Source organism: Drechmeria coniospora, chromosome 03, assembly GCF_001625195.1.
Source record: "Drechmeria coniospora strain ARSEF 6962 chromosome 03, whole genome shotgun sequence".
NCBI classification, from domain to species: domain Eukaryota; kingdom Fungi; phylum Ascomycota; class Sordariomycetes; order Hypocreales; family Ophiocordycipitaceae; genus Drechmeria; species Drechmeria coniospora.
Window position 1 is genome coordinate 8,795,994 of NC_054391.1, and position 16,395 is coordinate 8,812,388.

The window sequence follows — 16,395 nt, forward strand, 5'->3', positions numbered from 1 at the left end:
ATACTATAGTAAGGCGTGCGCGCTGTAACTTGGAATTGATTTGTAGTGCAATGCGCTGTAATTTGGAAATATACTGTAGTGCGGTATACGCGCTGTAACTTGGAATTGATTTATAGTATAATGCGCTGTAATTTGGAAATACACTATAGTACGGTATATATACTGTAACTTAGAATTGATTTGTAAAGTAATGCGCTGTAATTTGGAAATATACTGTAGTGCGGCGTGCGCGCTGTAACTTGGAATTAATTCGTAGTATAATGCGCTGTAATTTGGAAATACACTATAGTGCGGCGTGCGCGCTATAACTTGGAATTGATTCGGAATGCATTCCAAAATTATACTGTAGTGCGGCGTACGCTGTAGTTTGGAATTGATTCGGAATGCATTCTACTATTATACTGTAGTGCGGTGCGCGCTATAACTTGGAATTGATTTGCAATACAATGTACTGTAATTTGGAATATACTATAGTACAGCGTGCGCGCTGTAGTTTGGAATCTATTTGTAATGCAATATACTGTATTTCGGAAATTCGCTAGTATTGATATGCAGTGCGGTATACGTACTATAACTTGGAATTAATTCGTAGTATATAATGTGGGTTATAGCATAGCTGTTATAGTAATACTATGTCTTGGTGACGGTCTTATTATCGGTTTGTTTAAAGCTAGAATCGCAATGCAGCTAATGAAAGAGAGAGTATAAGGTATCTAGGGGCAACTCGAGAGGAGATATTGCTTTGAAATCTTAAAAACTTTTACTATAAATACGTTATTGTTTCGTGAGATTATTAATTCCGGTTAAAATATTACGTCCGATTGAAATACTATATCTGTTTGGACCACTATATTGTAATACTTATACAATAAAACCCCTTAGTCTCTGTCCTCTGTCCTTAACCGTTACGGCAGTCCCATTCCAACGTTAAGTAGAAGTTCGACCAAATGTAACAGTTATAAGCATATTGTTGCAATAGACAGTAGCCTGTAAATATATTAGTACTAACTCGAAAGACGCGCAGAATTAATTCCAAATTACTTACGTCCGCTTACTGCTTTGCAATACGCGTATTTATATTTACCGGTGCGGAAATCCATATTGTCTAGCGTTGATAATATTTTACGTATTTCCTTCGTATTATATCCATTGCCCGCCTTATTCAGAGGAGCCTCCAGCTTCGGGATAAACTTAAACAGCAGGCTAGAAAAAAGCCTGTTATAGTAGGACTTATCCGTCTCCTATGTATCGTTAGTAATTAAAGTTCGATTAAATATAGTGGAGGTAGAACTAAACTGATTCGTAACGCGTTGGGATCTACTTTAGTACTATAGTGCTGGGTCTTGTCTGAGAACTTTCGCCCTATTAATCCGTTAGTTATATATACGGAATGACTTTGGATTTATTTAGATTTAAAATATACCTCTCCTTTAGGGCGTACAGTTAGCCGATATATCTTCGTTGCACTAGAGGAGGAACTCCCAGACGAGCTTGTGTTTGAATTAGTCGTTGTAGTACGAATGTTGGAGGCGGATTAACGATTGTAATTATCTTCCTACTAAGAGTTTATTAGCTTACTGGCTTGAATTGGTTTCAAACTAGTTCTAGGTTCTGTACGTTACCTACCTGTAAGGTAGTGGCCCTTTTCTTTGCCTTCCTGGCCCTTTTTGCTGCTTTTTTTTGTACTTTTGCCTTATTTTGTGCTTTTTTCTTGGCCTTCTTTATTGCCTTTCTCTGGGTTCTTTTCTCCTTCCGTACTTGCTTTTTGGCCTTCTTCTCTGCAATCTGCCTAGCCTTATCCTCGGACGTATTGTTGCTTGACTTACTAGACTCTCCTGTCTTGCTTTACATCTCGTTGGCGGCATTATCGTTACCAATTTCATTACTATTATCCTGTAAGTTCGTTAGCAATAAACCAAAATTAATTCCAACCTCGCTTAGAATACGATATAATATTATATATTATCTATGTCTATATCGGCTTCGGGCTTAAGACTTTCGTTACCAATTTTATTACTATTATCCTGTAAGTTCGTTAGCAATAAACTAGAATTAATTCCAACCTCGCTTAGAATACGATATAATATTATACCTTATCTATATCCATTTCGGCTTTGGGCTCGAGACTTTCGTTACCAATTTTAATACTATTATCCTATAAGTTCGTTAGCAATAAACCAGAATTAATTCCAACCTCGCTTAGAATACAATATAATATCTTACCTAATCTATATCCATATTGTCTTTGGGCTCGAGATTTTTATGCACCGAGCTTAACGAAGGAAATAGTAAATCTACTACCTGTTGCGGATCTACTACCGGTTGCAGAGGAGTTCTAGGGGGGGGGCAGGGCGAGGACGATACTAGCGCAATAGGAGATAATGCTGGTATTCGACGAATTGGTTTAAACAACGGCCTTATAGCCGTCTATATACAATTAGTAAACGAGTCTGGAACTAATTCGAGACGTATTTAGAATATCTACGTACCTTATCCCGTACAGCCGTACTTGCAGGTAGTTCCTAGCAAGGCAATTAGTATTACTTGGATATATATTCGAATTAATTCCAATACGTACCGCGAGTAACTCTATGTTTGCAATAACTTGGTTTACTGTGGCCGGGCCGCTACGAATATCGCGAAGTCGTAGCGCTTGCTGTGCATTTGCCCGTGCAGCTCTGCGTCCTAGTGTTTTATTTCCTGACAGAGGAGTGCTCTAGTATTGTTATGGACTGTTGTACTAAAGAATCGGGGGGCGCTCGTCCGTTACTAGTATTATCGTTCTGGCAGGCTTTCTCGGTATCTACTGCGGTATATTACCAGTAGACAAATCGGCGTACTATCCTGAATTAATTAGCAACTAGTATTAAAATATAGAGCAAGGAATGATTTTACTATTAACGATTGTATTAAACTCGTAGGTATTTGACTCGGGCTGTCGCTCTTCCGTATCGACTTTATGCACACGTTTATAGTAGTTTTTTAATGCCGATATACTGCTAAACTAAGTATTCTAGAATTAAGTAGTTGTTAGTTTAAATCCAATACGAATTAATTCCAATAAAGTTCTCACTATAATGCAAATCCTGATATCGCTTCGGTAGCGATAAAAAACTTCTCCCGGCACTAAAATTACCTCCCCTCGATCGTTTAACTTTAGCAGTAGCATTATTTCGTCTGGCAGGCGGCGGCCCTCGTTGAGGTACCGAAGATATCCTTAATGCTTTTTGTACAATATAATGGACGGATTAATTGCAAATTTAACGTAAAACTAGCAACGAGATAACAGTACGATAATTGTAAAAGCATATAGAAATGCAAACGTAACGATATTAAAACGCGATGCGAATTGTTTTAGAATAGAATAGCAATATATTCGTACGATGCGTTTACGTAAGTAACTTTACTATAGCAACCCATGAATAGCTCTTAGCGCAATAGCTTGTAATCCTTTTGCGGCGTTTCTCGAAGAAAGTATAGAGATAGGCACCATACCTATATAATTCATTCGCAATACAAGAGTATATAACTACTGGAATCTATAATAATGCGGTATAGAACTAGATCTATCTCTTACTTTAATAAGATACTGCGAAGTAGGTTGGAATTAATTCCAATAAGGTATGGCGAAGTAGTTTGGAACCAATTCCAATGAGATAAGGCGAAGTGGTTCAAAATCAATCCTAATAAGGCATGGCGAAGTGGTTCGGAACCGATTCCAATAAGGTACAGCGAAGTAGTCGGAATTGATTCCACCAAGACGCATACGAAGTGGTTGGAATTAATTCCAATGAGGCACGGCGAAGTAGTTTGGAACCGATTCCAATAAGGTACGGCAAAGTAGTTTGGAACCGATTCCAATGAGGTACGGCGAAGTAGTTCGGAATTAATTCCAATAAGGTATAGCAAAGTGGTTCGGAATTGATTCCACCAAAACGCACAGGAAGTAGTTTGGAACTAATTCCAAGCGATAATTAATTCGCAATATAGTAGACGTACTGTAACTTAAAGTTGTTTACAGCGCAGTGGACGCACTATAACTTAAAGTTATTTACAGCGCAGTAGACGTACTGTAATTAGCAGTTAGTTCCTAGCGCAATGGATACCCTGTATTTTCCTAAGCACTGTAATTTCTAGGTACACAGTCTATTTTTTGGATGTAAGTTGGAGTTCGAGCCGCAGTTCCTAGGAAGTATCTTTTAATTTTCCAAAAGTATTTACGCGAAAGGTTATGTACCGTAACCCGTTTTTTTTTATTGTAGCGTTGGTGTGGTCGACTGAGGTACGCGAACTTTGGTCGTCTGAGATGCATACTCCTTCATCGTCGATGCCCCTCCCAAACCATCCGATCGATTCGTCAATCGACAACACAACGCAACTCGGAGACGCTCCAATCTCGAACCGTTCCTTGCAGTCCTGCATTATATCCCTATTCCTCCCCTGCCATTTCCGCTCCGATCGCAATCATGGTCCGCAGCTCTGGTTCTGTCATCTGGTAAGGACGAAGCCACCCGTTTCGCCATTGCTATCGATTGTGCTCGACACCAACCACCTCTGTCGGGTTTTTCTCCTCCTTTGTGACTTATCAGACGCCCTCTCCGCTGACGCGCACTTCTTCCCGCATTGGCAGGCAGATTGTCCCCCTCGTCGTCGCGCTCGTCGTCATCTCCGCCATCGGTTGGGTGCTCTATCAGGTCTACCTCTCGGCCAACAACTTCCGCCATGCGGCCTCGGAGCGCATGGGCAAGAAGAACGTCACGTTCACCAAGGAAGGCGTTCGCGTGGGCGTCAAGCAGGTGCAGAACGAGAAATACGTCGACAAGACGCAGGGCTGGGTCGTCAAAGCGTGGAATCTCGGCAACCAACAGGGAAACGACGAGATGTACCTCACCCATGATCCTCCCGCTCCGCCCTGCCGCTGCGTCACAAGGCTAACTGCTGCGCTTCAGGAAGAACCGAAAGAAGTAGACGAAACGGCTGGCCGTGACCACTGGACATACAAATCGTTTCCACTCGGCCGGCGCACGGCCAACCAGCCTCGCCTAGCTCCTACTCGCACCGCAACAATCGAACGGCCGGCTCTTGCCTTTGTCGATGCGCCGGGCCGCCGAGCCCGAGAAAAATACTATAGAAAGGACATGTAACCATTTGACTGCTGTGTTATTTAACGGAATCTGTAACTATGATTGTAGGGGTCGGCTGCGGCAAAAGAGGCACTTTACTACACCACCTCGTCCTTGGCCTCATCACCATGACCTGGCTTCGCACCTAGCATTGAAATTCCCCACCTGTAACAATCAATCAACGTCTCTTGCGTGCAAACGAAGTCGATGTGCCATTACAGGTGCCTTTCCAGAGTTCATCAAGTAGCGTCCATGTCATGATTGGTCCTCCATCACGCCCCTGTCAGGTGCCCAAACTCCTCCACGCATGTGTCATGACCGCTCTCCGGCCAACAAGGGTCCCTCAAAGCTGGAGATGGTGCGCCCGCCCGCAGCCAGCGCAAGGGATTGATGCATATCGAATGCAGATACGACAACACCGTCAGGCGGGACTCGAATCACCAGCCTCGACGACGAAGTAAAATCACGCGAGATGGCCATGGAAATGGAAGGGTCAGGAGAATGGGCAGAGGAAGAGGCAAGGCAGGGTCGACGTGATGTGCGGAAAAGAGAAGAGGGAAATGGCGTCGTCGCACCGCAGGCGGAGTGGCCCCGTGCCGTGGGATCGCCAGAGTCGTGCGTCGGCACGTCCGTACCAAGGTCGTCTCGGACCGGTCGCCCATGCACGCGGGAGGCGGTTCGTGAGGGCGCATGGCCACGGTTGGCCGATCGGGGGACTAACGCGGCGGTGCCCTCCGATGCGGTGCCTCCGGTCGCTGCGGAAGGCTCGTCGAGAAGGCAGCACCGGACGGCACCTTGTCCAAATCATGGAACGAGGGCGGTCGGTCGGTCATCAAACCATCTCTGCGGATGAGCATGGACGGAAGTCGATAGTTCAGCTGGAGCAAAAGGCATCAGCCAAGATGGTACGAAGCGTGTTCCATGCCCGGCAAGTCAGTCGTTGCCTACCTCGGTCAAGGGGTTGGCGGATCTGACGCCCAGCTGATGGCCAATGTACTCGAAACGTCCCCGGATCCAGGTGCGCTGCGAGTCCGTGGTGTAATCCTGGGTGTGGATGACGGCCAGAGGCCAGGTCATGAAGTAGCCGCCCAGGCCCTTTGGGGAATCCTCCTCGCCGCATGCGAAGCTGGAGACCTTGACGCCGTCGAGCAGATGCCTGCGCTTCGAGAACCAACCGAGCTGGTAGGGAACGGATGCGACAATGTCGGTGATGGTGTCGACGCATGTGCGGGCGGCCGTGGCGTACTCGGGCGTCGTTCGGTAGTCGACCGGCGACGAGGTCCAGGCGACGCAGCGCACGATGATGGACGCCAGAACGATGCGCGAGCAGCGCATCATGTTCCAGACGCTGGCGACCCAGAGGCCCGGATAGGCATCGACGCGGCCCGGATAGACGTCGGCGACGAGGTAGTTGCCGTTGGGAACATGGTCCTCCCAGCCGACCGTCCTCCACCGAAAGGAATCGGGGAGCGTCTTGGACCAGTTGGCACAGGCCAGGTCGTGGGCCTGGCACCTCCTGATCATGTCAAGCACCACTTGGACGTGCTCGTCGGACCAGCTCGCCGAGGTGAGAAGGCGATTCGCCTCGGCTCGAAGCTCGCCGACGCCAATGTTGAGCCGTTGACATTCGGCCGCGTGGCGGTCCCTGACGGTGTCGTTCATCCACCAATCGCCGCCCATGACGGGCGCCTTGGACGTGGTGATGCTGTAGACGATCTGCGGCGGGAGAGAGAGAGGGGTCAGCGACGTCTGGTCCACGCACGTGCGGCTCGCGCGAAGCATCACGGTCGGGCTGGACGAGCGAAAACGGTAGAGGGCGGCGCGCTGAACGGACCATCTGGGTTCGCACGGCGATGAACATGAGCAATCCAAGCTTGGTGCGCAGCTGCTTCCGACCGCGGGCCTTGACGAGCTCGATGGCGCCCTCGATGTGCGTGCCCCAAGCGAGGGTGCCGAACTGGCGGGCCGCTATGCTCTCGAAGAGGCCGAGCAGCAAGACGGAGGCCAAGGTGGCGTCGAGCCTCGCGACGGCCGGGTCTCGGAGCGCGAGGTTGGTCGCCGACAAGGCCTTTGTGTACCTTCCCAGCGCTTCCTTGTCCAGGTCGCTGCCGGCGCCGACGCGATTGTTGAGCGAGGCGAGGGCGCACGCGTCGAAGGCGTAGGTGAAGTGCCGGGGAAGGTGCTCCATCTTCAAAAGGGGAATGAGAAATTCCATGAAGCCGCGGACGCTGCCGTGAGAGGGAAGGAGAACGAAATTGGAGATGAAGTGGCACGTCGCTCGGTTCTCGACGGGGACTCGAGGGGACGGCGAAATCAGCCAGCCATCCGTCGACGAGGACGAAGGCGGACACGCCCACGACGGGCCGGGGCCGACGGCCGAGGCGGGCGCCTTGCCGTTCGCGCGTGCCAGGGCCTTGCTCCCGGCCTTTCTCGCTCGCTTCTCCGTCGCGAGCGTCTCGTTTCGAAAGACGAGATCGAATTCGTTCCGGTAGCCCGGGCACGTCCGTCTGCTCTTGGCACACTGGTTACAGGTCGGCTTGGTCTCGTCACACTGAAGGGACGGCATGGCGATTTCGATTAGCGATCGACGGACGCCGGCACGAAGGCGACGGAGGGGAGAGGCTGTCTACCTTGATCCTGCGCGTTCTGCACATCTGACAGCCCCTCGAGGGCTTGCCACAGTAGACCATGGCGGGGGCCGGGGTAGGCCGTCGAGGACGACGACCTGGCCACCAAGGTGCCGCGGGAGCTGGCCGGAAGGTTCGAAAGGCCCAGCCCTGGAGGAGCAACGAACCACCAGGGCGGTACGCCGCGTCGGTTAACCGCGTCCTCCAGCGTCACGACGAACGGGCAAGGCTGCCGCTCTCTAGGTGGCTGCCTCTCTCCAGGTCCCGGTCGTTCACTCGGCAGTCTGGCGTGATGTCCGATTTTTCCACATCGGAGGGCGGACGAGACGGGGCGAGGCGAGGCCGGCCGGATCAGGAGAGGTGGAGGCTTTGCCGCCGTCGAGTCGACCGACAAGGAGGGACGGCGGAGAGGGTGACGGGTCCAGGGCGAGGAGGCAAACGAGACGCCGGTGAGAGACGGCGACGGAGGCTGAAGCGACGTCGAAGCGGCGGCCGGCAAGGCGAGGGAGTCGACACGGGCCAACGGCACGACGAGGCGGTGGAAGGCGATGGCGAAGACGGCGGCGTCGAGAATCTGCCTCAACGGGAGGAGGAGAGGTGCAAGGTTGCGAGGATGACGACGGCTGGCGGTTGATTCGATGCTTTCCCTGCGTCACCCATGCTTTCCCTGCGTCACAGCATGGCCGGCGTGGGAAACCCCCCAACACCATGCCGCCGCCGTGAGCGAGCACCAGCCCAGCTACCTGTCGGCGGCACCAGGAGGTACGGAGCAGGCAGGCCGCGCACCAGCAAGGCACGGACGTGGGCGGCGTGATGATTCATGCCTGCAAGGAATTCCATGCACCGGTCGATCAGGCCAGAGAGCCATTCGGGAGGTGCGGCCCCGCTACATCTGATATATCACAAACAGAATGCACGGATAAGTAAATATTGGACGTACCGAGTGAATGCCTGTGCAGTATTACTCCGTGCGTGCTTACAGTACAGTACTCGTAGTGTATTGCTTACCGCACAGTTCTCGTGTACTTGCATGCGCAGAGTGCCGCAGGTGTGATGCTCCCCACGATGTTTTGGTATTCCACGCGGGCCGTTGCCACTCACAATCAAGTACCAGCACAGCACTCTCTGCAACTGCAGCACAAGTATTCCGTGCTTGTCATTGCATGCACACATGGCACATGCAAGTATTCATGGCATGTTCAGAGTACGTGCCGTCGTGGCACACCGACCTGCGTCTGGGTATGATGCTTGCCGTTCACGGATGACTAAGCGTCATGCAGCGGGTGACGGTGCTCTTGCAAGTCCATCCAAGTTGGCCGTATGCCGTCCACCCTCGACGGCTCCCAGGAGGAACGTGGTATGGCTGTTGCCGACGGCAGTCGAGCTGGGACTCGGGAGGTGAATGCATCCTGCGCATCAGGCGTCGCCCGTGGATCGCAGCCGGTGTGGAACGATGCAGTGTCGGGACTCGGGCACGGGCCTGGGCGGCTTGAGCGATGATCATTGTACACCGTCATGTACATTTACCCGTGGTGACGTGACAATCCGTGCGGACGGAGGTGAACAATCTCCCACTCGCCGGTCTCGAGGTGGTTCTTGTCGACGAAGCAAGTACTGGCCGGAACTGTTAATATCGTTGTACGGAGTATGGAGTGTGCGAACCTATAATTACGTAACCATGTACTTACTAATACGGAGTACCCCGTAGTGGTCCTAGGTATTCGACGTCGACAGCGCTACGATTCTACTACTACTGTACATATAGATGTAATTGCTGTACTCCATACTTGCTGATCTACCGATATGTCCATGTACAGAGTACGGATTGCATGTCGTATGCTTATACTTGGTGCTGCCACCTATGAATATTCCTTGCCATCCGATTATGAATGCACACGCCATTACTGGGCCTACTTACAGAGTACATGTACGCCGCACGGAGTAATTAGTTGCAACTACTGTATACTACTTATGTACAGAGTACATGGTATTACACCGTACAGTACGGAGTGCATGGTGATTATACTGTACAGTACGGAGTGCATGGTACACCGTCCAGTACGGCTATTTGCATGTGCACCTCTGCAGTACAACTACTTACTTGCATGTACACCTCCGTACTCCGCACAGCACAACTTCTTGCATATAAGTACACCTCTGTGCAGTACGACCAAGTACTTGCATGTACACCTCCGTACTGCACAACTTCTTGCATGTACATCTCCGTGCACTACGACTACTTGCATGTACACCTCCGCACAGTACAACTGCTTGCATGTACAATGCACTGTGCCTGCCCGGAGCACGGACGGACGGCTGGCCCTTGCATTCAGGCCTGACCGAGCCGCTACACGCGCGCGCCACGGGGTCGTGTGGCGCGCTTTCTGGGGATGACCTCACGCGGTAGGCACTCTGCAGTTGTAATGACTACTTGCGGCACATACGGTACCACCGCAACACACATGCACACTTGGGTAGTATTGCCTGCACACGCACCGAGTATTCCATGCATGTGCCGGTGCCTTCACTGCACTCCGTATGCTCGTAAACGTTCCTCAACATGGCACAAGTACACACAGGTAGGTACGTACGGATTACTCTACTCGTACTTGCACATGCGTTCAACGTGCATGAGCCTGTACGGAGCATGGAGTCTTGAAAGGCACTTGACCTCCGTGGCAATGCTTGTGCTTACCTGTCCCTGCTTCCATGTCGAGCATCGGTAATGTCATTTGAATCATCCAACCAGCCATGCTCGTCGGTGTTGGTACCGACCCTGCCGCTCCTACGGATGGGCAAAGCACACAAACGAGGCCCAAGCTGGTTCGAGACACGCCATGACGGAGACGAGAAAGAGCGCAAGTCGTCCAGGCTGATGTCAAGGCCAGAAGGCGAAGCAGCCAGCCGATGGCCCAGTCGAATGCGATTCAATCGAGTCCCGCGTCGTCGTCGGTTGCTTCGACTTCACCATCGCAAACGTAGCGCACGGGGCCAAAGCACGAGAAACAATGGCGTCGTCCAAGGCTCCAAGGGGTATATATCCATTAATAGCCGCCCTCGGTCCAGAACGGATTTCGCCCCGTGGCGAGCACCCGCGTCCCGTCGTGCCGTTGCTTTTTCCACCGCTCCGCGCCTAGACTTGGTTGTTCCCGAATAGGGTCGACACCCCTTCGAGCCCATCCGGCGTCGCTCGTCCGTCCGCCGGCAGCATGACGCCCCGCGTCGCCCTCGAGTCGGACGTGTCGTTCATGAACCCCTGCGCCATCTTGCTCCGCGCCTGCCGCTTTCCCCGCGACGCCGCGTCAAACCCTGCGCTCTTGGCCAGCTTTCCCATCTCCGACACGCTCACCCCCTTGAGGTCCTTCAGCAGGTCCATGACGACGGCCCTCTGCTGCCGCGTGTGCGATCCCGGCTTCGTCATGTACTCGCCGAGCCGGTCCAGGTCCTGCGCCGCGACGCTCGGCAGCGACAGCATCACGTTCCGGGGCGTTGCCGTCTGCGATCCGTAGTAGACGACAATGGCGGCGATCAACGACGCCAACTCCTTCTGCACCTCCACAAAGTACGCCTCGTGGTAGGATGTCACGCAGGCCTTGAGCACGTCCGACGACATGTACTCCCGGATCACCATCGCCAGCTGGGGCGGCATGGGCGGCAGCCTCGACGACGCTCGCCCGCTTCTCGCGTCCTGGTCGCCCGAGTTCGACGGCACCTGTCCGATCCCCTGCTCCGTCTGAAACTCGGGGACGAGCGAGAGGAACAGTCGAAGCGTCATTCCGCAGCAGCGCGTGTCCCTCACGCGTATGACGTGCGTGCAGAAAACCAGCAGCGGCTCCACGATTTCTTGGTGCGACAGGCAGAATCTCCGCAGCGACGGGAACGCCTCGCCGTTCTCCGCCCCCGCGTTCCCTCCTGCCCGTGACCTCAACGTCGGGGGGCCTGGCACGTCGGTTAGCTCTCGCGTCGCCTTCGGACGCCGCGCGGGCGGGGGCAGGCTGCTCCACTGACTTGACTTGGTAGGATCGAGAAAGTCCGCCACCATCATGACGGCCGTGTAGGTGACCTGCCGCAGGATGCTCTCCGCCTTCATCTCCTCCTTAAGCCCCGACTCGCCGTCGGCCGCAAGCGTCTGCTGCCGCTCCATCTTCTCCCACTCGCCTTGGATCTTGGCGTTCATCTGCTGGAAGCAGGCGGCGATGAGCTGAGGCAAGAAATTCTCCCGGTGGTCCACCGGGCAGTCGTCCACCAGGTAGCGAACGAGATTCAAAAGGTTGCTCTGCTGGTGCGTCGACAGCCATATCGAGTCGGCGAACAAGGCGTTGGACAAGGGCCCGGAGAGGCCGTCGAAGCCGTAAAACTGCAGCTCCAGCCTGCTCATGCAGTAGATGATGGCGTACGCCGTTTCCCTGACAAATCGCACGGAGCCGCGGATGGTGGATGCGAGACCCTCGACCGTGTTCTTCTTGTCCACGACGCGAGCGTAGAAGTCGTCCTTGCTCCCTTCGGATATTCCGGCCTGCCAGAATCGGTCGCTGAGAATTCTCGAAACCACGGGCCGCATTTCCGGACCGAGAAGCTGCCAGCTCTCCGGGTTATGCGTCGCGTGGGCGTATCTGTCCCCCGTTAGCAGGGCATGGCATCCCCGAGGCGCATGGCGAACCGACGCACCGCAAGTACTCCAACAGATCCGCGAGAATGCTGGAGAACCCCTCCTGCCATAAGGCGTACGAGGCCTGGAAAGAAGGTGACGTCTTATCCAGCCGTTCCACCGAGAAGGCCAGGAAGGTCTTGGTCGCTCGCAGCGGCAATCCCTTGGCAGCATGTCAGAGCGGATCGAATGGCACGTACTGCAGGACGCCACTTACTTTCAGCCTTTCTTCCAGCTCGACTTGAACTGCCAATCCCTCGGCATCGAGCGCCGCGGCCCCCCAGTCTTCGATTTCGTGCGCCTTGCGGCTGGCCAGGTATCGCTGGGCCTTGTCGAGCCCAAGAAACTCGCAGAAATTCGAATAGGAGCTCAGCGACGCCCTGACGTTTGCGGCCTGCCACTGAGCCTTGACAGGTTCGACAAACTCGGACAGCTTTTTGATCTTGGTTTCCGTGTCGATGGTGCTGGATCGGTGGCTGCGTTCGAGGTCAGCATGATTTCCCTTCGACACCTGCTCGGAGGTTGGACGTACATGATGAGGAAAAGAAAGCTTTGGTACGCAAGAGTGCGCTTCTCGTCCAAGGTACCGGAAGCCATCATTTCATCCACCCGGGCCTCGATTTGGCCGTACACGTTCTACGGCCGAGCCAGTTAGACAGAGGCCAAGGGCACGATGATAAATTGCGAGCACAAGACGTACCAGGAGGTGGTCGGGCATTTCGGCCGCCAGACGTTGAAGCTCAATCATGCTCTCTCCCTGCAGCTCCTTGATCGCTTCGTTGAGAGGGCGGTATTCGGGCTCGGGGGCGGGCCAGGTCATGAGAATGTGCTCGAGAACCTTTAGCATGACGTCTGTGTTCTTGTTCAACGCCGTGGTCGAGAAATACACAAGCAGCTGGAGGCATCGCTTGCGAATCAACGGGTCCTTTGACCGATACGGCGTTAGCATCAGCGAGCACGCCGGTCCATCGGACAGGGGGAACGTACTTCGAATTTCATCTGAAATAGCTTTTCGCACCACGAAGCCAGAAGCCCATCCACCTCGGTTGCTTGTTCAGCCTAGACGAGCTTAGCATTTGGGTCGGGATCGTCCGAGTGTCGACGTACCGAATCCTGGGTGTGATGCCTCTTCCACCTAACGTAGCCTTTTAGGGCTGCTTCAACAAGGGTGAAGCGGGCGTCAATCTTCAGGGCTGGCATCGAATGCTTGGTATAGTTCCGTTCTGCCATCGTCAGTCCATTATCGTCTCTCCGCCCCGCGCACCAAGGCGTCGTCAGACTCACTGTCGAAAATCGGCTCCTCTTTAGACAGTTGTTGAATGACGTATTCTGTGCTCGTGAGAATGTGAGAAACGGCCTCCACAAGCCTCAGTTGGACGATGAGCTCAACAATTTGGCAGCTGTATCTGCGATAGTTTCCAAGAAAGGCGTGTCGCTCTGGCATCGTGTCGGTGTCCTCCATGAGGAACAAATAGGAGGGATCGGTCGAGTCGTCCCGGAAGCTCTCGTAGCGCACTAGCCTCGAGCCGCAGACCTCCAGAAGCGGACCGATGAGAGGCGTGACCAAATCACTGTGTCCCAAAGACCGATTTCCCAGGATCCTGGTCCAGGTGACGACAACAGGGATGGACACCATGAGGCTCGGGCTTTGCACCACTTGGAGCAGGAGGGACAGAAATTCGGGACGGGCAGCGGTGCTTGGGATCTTGGCGGATTTCCGCTCAAAGTAATCGCCGACGGAGGAGAGCATCTTGGAACTGGTCAGCTGCGGGCATGGGCTTTCGGGGAGGGGAGGGGAGGGGGAATGGAGGGGTTCTTTTTTTTGAGAGTGCATTCGGTCAACGAACCTCTGAAAGCTTCTTCAGAACCTGGTACTTGTCGTCGTCGATGTCGTCGGCGTCGACCGTTGCCCACTCGAAGAGACTTTTGCACAGACCAACGGAATCAAGGTTATACATGGGAGCAACGAGGTCGAGAAACTCGTCATCGGTGAAGTTTGTCCGGCCGTAGAGGGCGTGCAAAGCTTCCAAGGCAGCCTAAGCAAAAAAAAAATCAGCGTCTGTCGGCGATCGTCGCGGTCAGCCGGCGGTCGGGTCGGTCCCGTGTACCTTTTGCACCTCGACGTGAGAGGAAGCTAAGCCGGCGGTCATGACGGCGACGCAGTGGGCTGCGGAAATGGCCTTTGGGATCGCCCAAGGCATGAGAGATAGCAGGAGGGAAAAGGCCTTGAGGGTGCAAGCCTTGACGTCGGCGTTCTCCTTGTCGGGGGAATTGATGCAATAGTTGAGCAAGGTGGCGATGCGGCTGAGCCAGCCGTCGTGGCCCTCGCGGACATCCGGGCCCGGTTGCCGGTTCGGAAAGGCCTCGGCGAGGACGGCGGTCGGGGTGAAGATCTCGACGCATGCCTTGCTGAGAACGCCCTCCCTCATGGCGACGACGGGGTCATCGCCGGCAAAGACTTCGTCGGACAGCGTCTCGAGGATGAACATGACAAGTTCCTTGTGGACGGCGGAATCGTTGGTCTGCCACAGCTGGAGGAGCATGGCGTCCATGTCCATCCAGTCGGCCCCCCAGCACCGTTTAGCAACCTCGACCCACAGCTGGGCAGTTTTATTCCTCAGGTACATGGGGTCCTCCCTCGATATCGCCTGGCTGAGGTCCAAGACCCAGGTCCGTAGGGCGACTGCCTGTTCGGGGCTGTAGGTTGCCCATCGGTAGCGTATCGAGTGCTCGAGGATGGAGAGTGCGTAGTGGCGAACGACGGGGGACTGAGACTTGTCCGCGGCCAGCTTGTAGCCTTGAAGAGGCGCCTCGGGCACTTCCTTGACGTCCTCGAGAAAGGCCTGAGCTTGCTGGCGAGCGCTGTTGGCGGAGAAGGAGCTGTGGACGACCTCGAGAGCTTGGTGGACCTTGGTCAAGATATCGGCATCGGCCCCGGCAGCCGGCGTGTTGGCCGAGGGCTGAAGGCCTCCGTTGGCAGTGATGGTGTCCATCTAGAGGAAGAAGGGTGCCGGGAGATGAGTCGTCGGATCGCGGGGGGGGGGCTCGAAAGAGCATTCAGCAGCGCCCCGGAGCCGTGATGAGACGGAGGGAATGACGGAGAGTATCGGAGTTTGGGCTAGCAAGCCGGCCACGCATCGATGGTGCAGACTGCAATGCTCGGCAACGGCAACGTCGACGGGATGAAAATGGTGACCAGTCGTTGCGTTTGGCCTGCAGAGCTGCAGAGACCAGCAGTGCAGAGCCTGATGAGGATCGGCAACTCGAAGGCGGCGGCGACTGAGGGGTGGGCGAGGTATTGATTTGCTGGGAAGGTTTGAGGCGCCGCAGAACGTATCAGTACAGGGTGTAGCTATGCGCACTTGAGAGGCTCCGGTAGATGGACGTGAGAGTTTGTGCTGAGCGAAACATTGCAATTATCATGGGAAATGAGCGGCGAGAAGCGGTGGCAGTCGAAAGATAATTAGCTGCCGAAGTCACCTCGAACAGCTTGAGCAGGCGGCTGATAAGAGTGGGGGTTGGCACAGGGCCGATTCGCGGTCCGGTCGCAGGCTGATACAATTGCCCAGCCGCCTCCGCTCGCTGTATTCCAGTTGTTCGTTCGCGGGCAATGAATGGCCTGTTCGCTCCAGCTCCTTCGACTCCACACAAAGCCTCGTGTTTGGAATTTCGGTCGCGTCTCCCTCTCCCCATCCGCTTCCGATCTTCACACCACCGGTTTCTCAAATAGGCCGGGCGCTGAATCGAGCCGATCGCCCGCTCGTTCGCTCCCTCACAGCCGGCAGCGTGGGAGGGAAGCTGAGGCTGCATGGGCCTTCCTAGCCGCCGCCGCCCCGACAAGCACAGTGACGGAGGGTGAGGAGGATTGACTGATGACCGCCGGGAATGAAAGGGATGGTCATACGTGCACACACACACACACACACACACACACACACACACACGATACATGCACCCACGGCGCCCGACGACGACGTGGCACGAACGGCGGGCGACG

At 54.1% G+C, this 16,395-nt stretch overlaps 3 protein-coding genes across 3 annotated transcripts; 1 reads left to right on the forward strand and 2 right to left on the reverse strand.

Annotated features, from left to right (window-relative positions):
* Nucleotides 1-4,466: 4,466 nt before the first annotated feature.
* On the forward strand, nucleotides 4,467-5,144 carry DCS_08031 (uncharacterized protein; the record flags this gene model as incomplete). Its single annotated transcript, XM_040805313.1, has 2 exons — nucleotides 4,467-4,495; nucleotides 4,631-5,144. 2 exons carry the CDS (start codon nucleotides 4,467-4,469, stop codon nucleotides 5,142-5,144), a joined length of 543 nt encoding a protein of 180 aa, XP_040655417.1.
* Nucleotides 5,145-5,839: 695 nt separating this feature from the next.
* DCS_08032 (Zn-C6 fungal-type DNA-binding domain protein) lies at nucleotides 5,840-8,923 on the reverse strand (the record flags this gene model as incomplete). Its single annotated transcript, XM_040805314.1, has 7 exons — nucleotides 5,840-6,001; nucleotides 6,072-6,839; nucleotides 6,886-7,630; nucleotides 7,717-8,397; nucleotides 8,448-8,636; nucleotides 8,691-8,701; nucleotides 8,759-8,923. 7 exons carry the CDS (start codon nucleotides 8,921-8,923, stop codon nucleotides 5,840-5,842), a joined length of 2,721 nt encoding a protein of 906 aa, XP_040655418.1.
* Nucleotides 8,924-11,052: 2,129 nt separating this feature from the next.
* On the reverse strand, nucleotides 11,053-15,391 carry DCS_08033 (Armadillo-type fold protein; the record flags this gene model as incomplete). Its single annotated transcript, XM_040805315.1, has 11 exons — nucleotides 11,053-11,745; nucleotides 11,799-12,363; nucleotides 12,419-12,561; nucleotides 12,616-12,874; nucleotides 12,931-13,034; nucleotides 13,099-13,323; nucleotides 13,386-13,457; nucleotides 13,506-13,621; nucleotides 13,683-14,148; nucleotides 14,246-14,434; nucleotides 14,507-15,391. The coding sequence occupies 11 exons, from the start codon at nucleotides 15,389-15,391 to the stop codon at nucleotides 11,053-11,055; spliced, it is 3,717 nt and encodes a 1,238-aa protein (XP_040655419.1).
* Nucleotides 15,392-16,395: the final 1,004 nt, after the last annotated feature.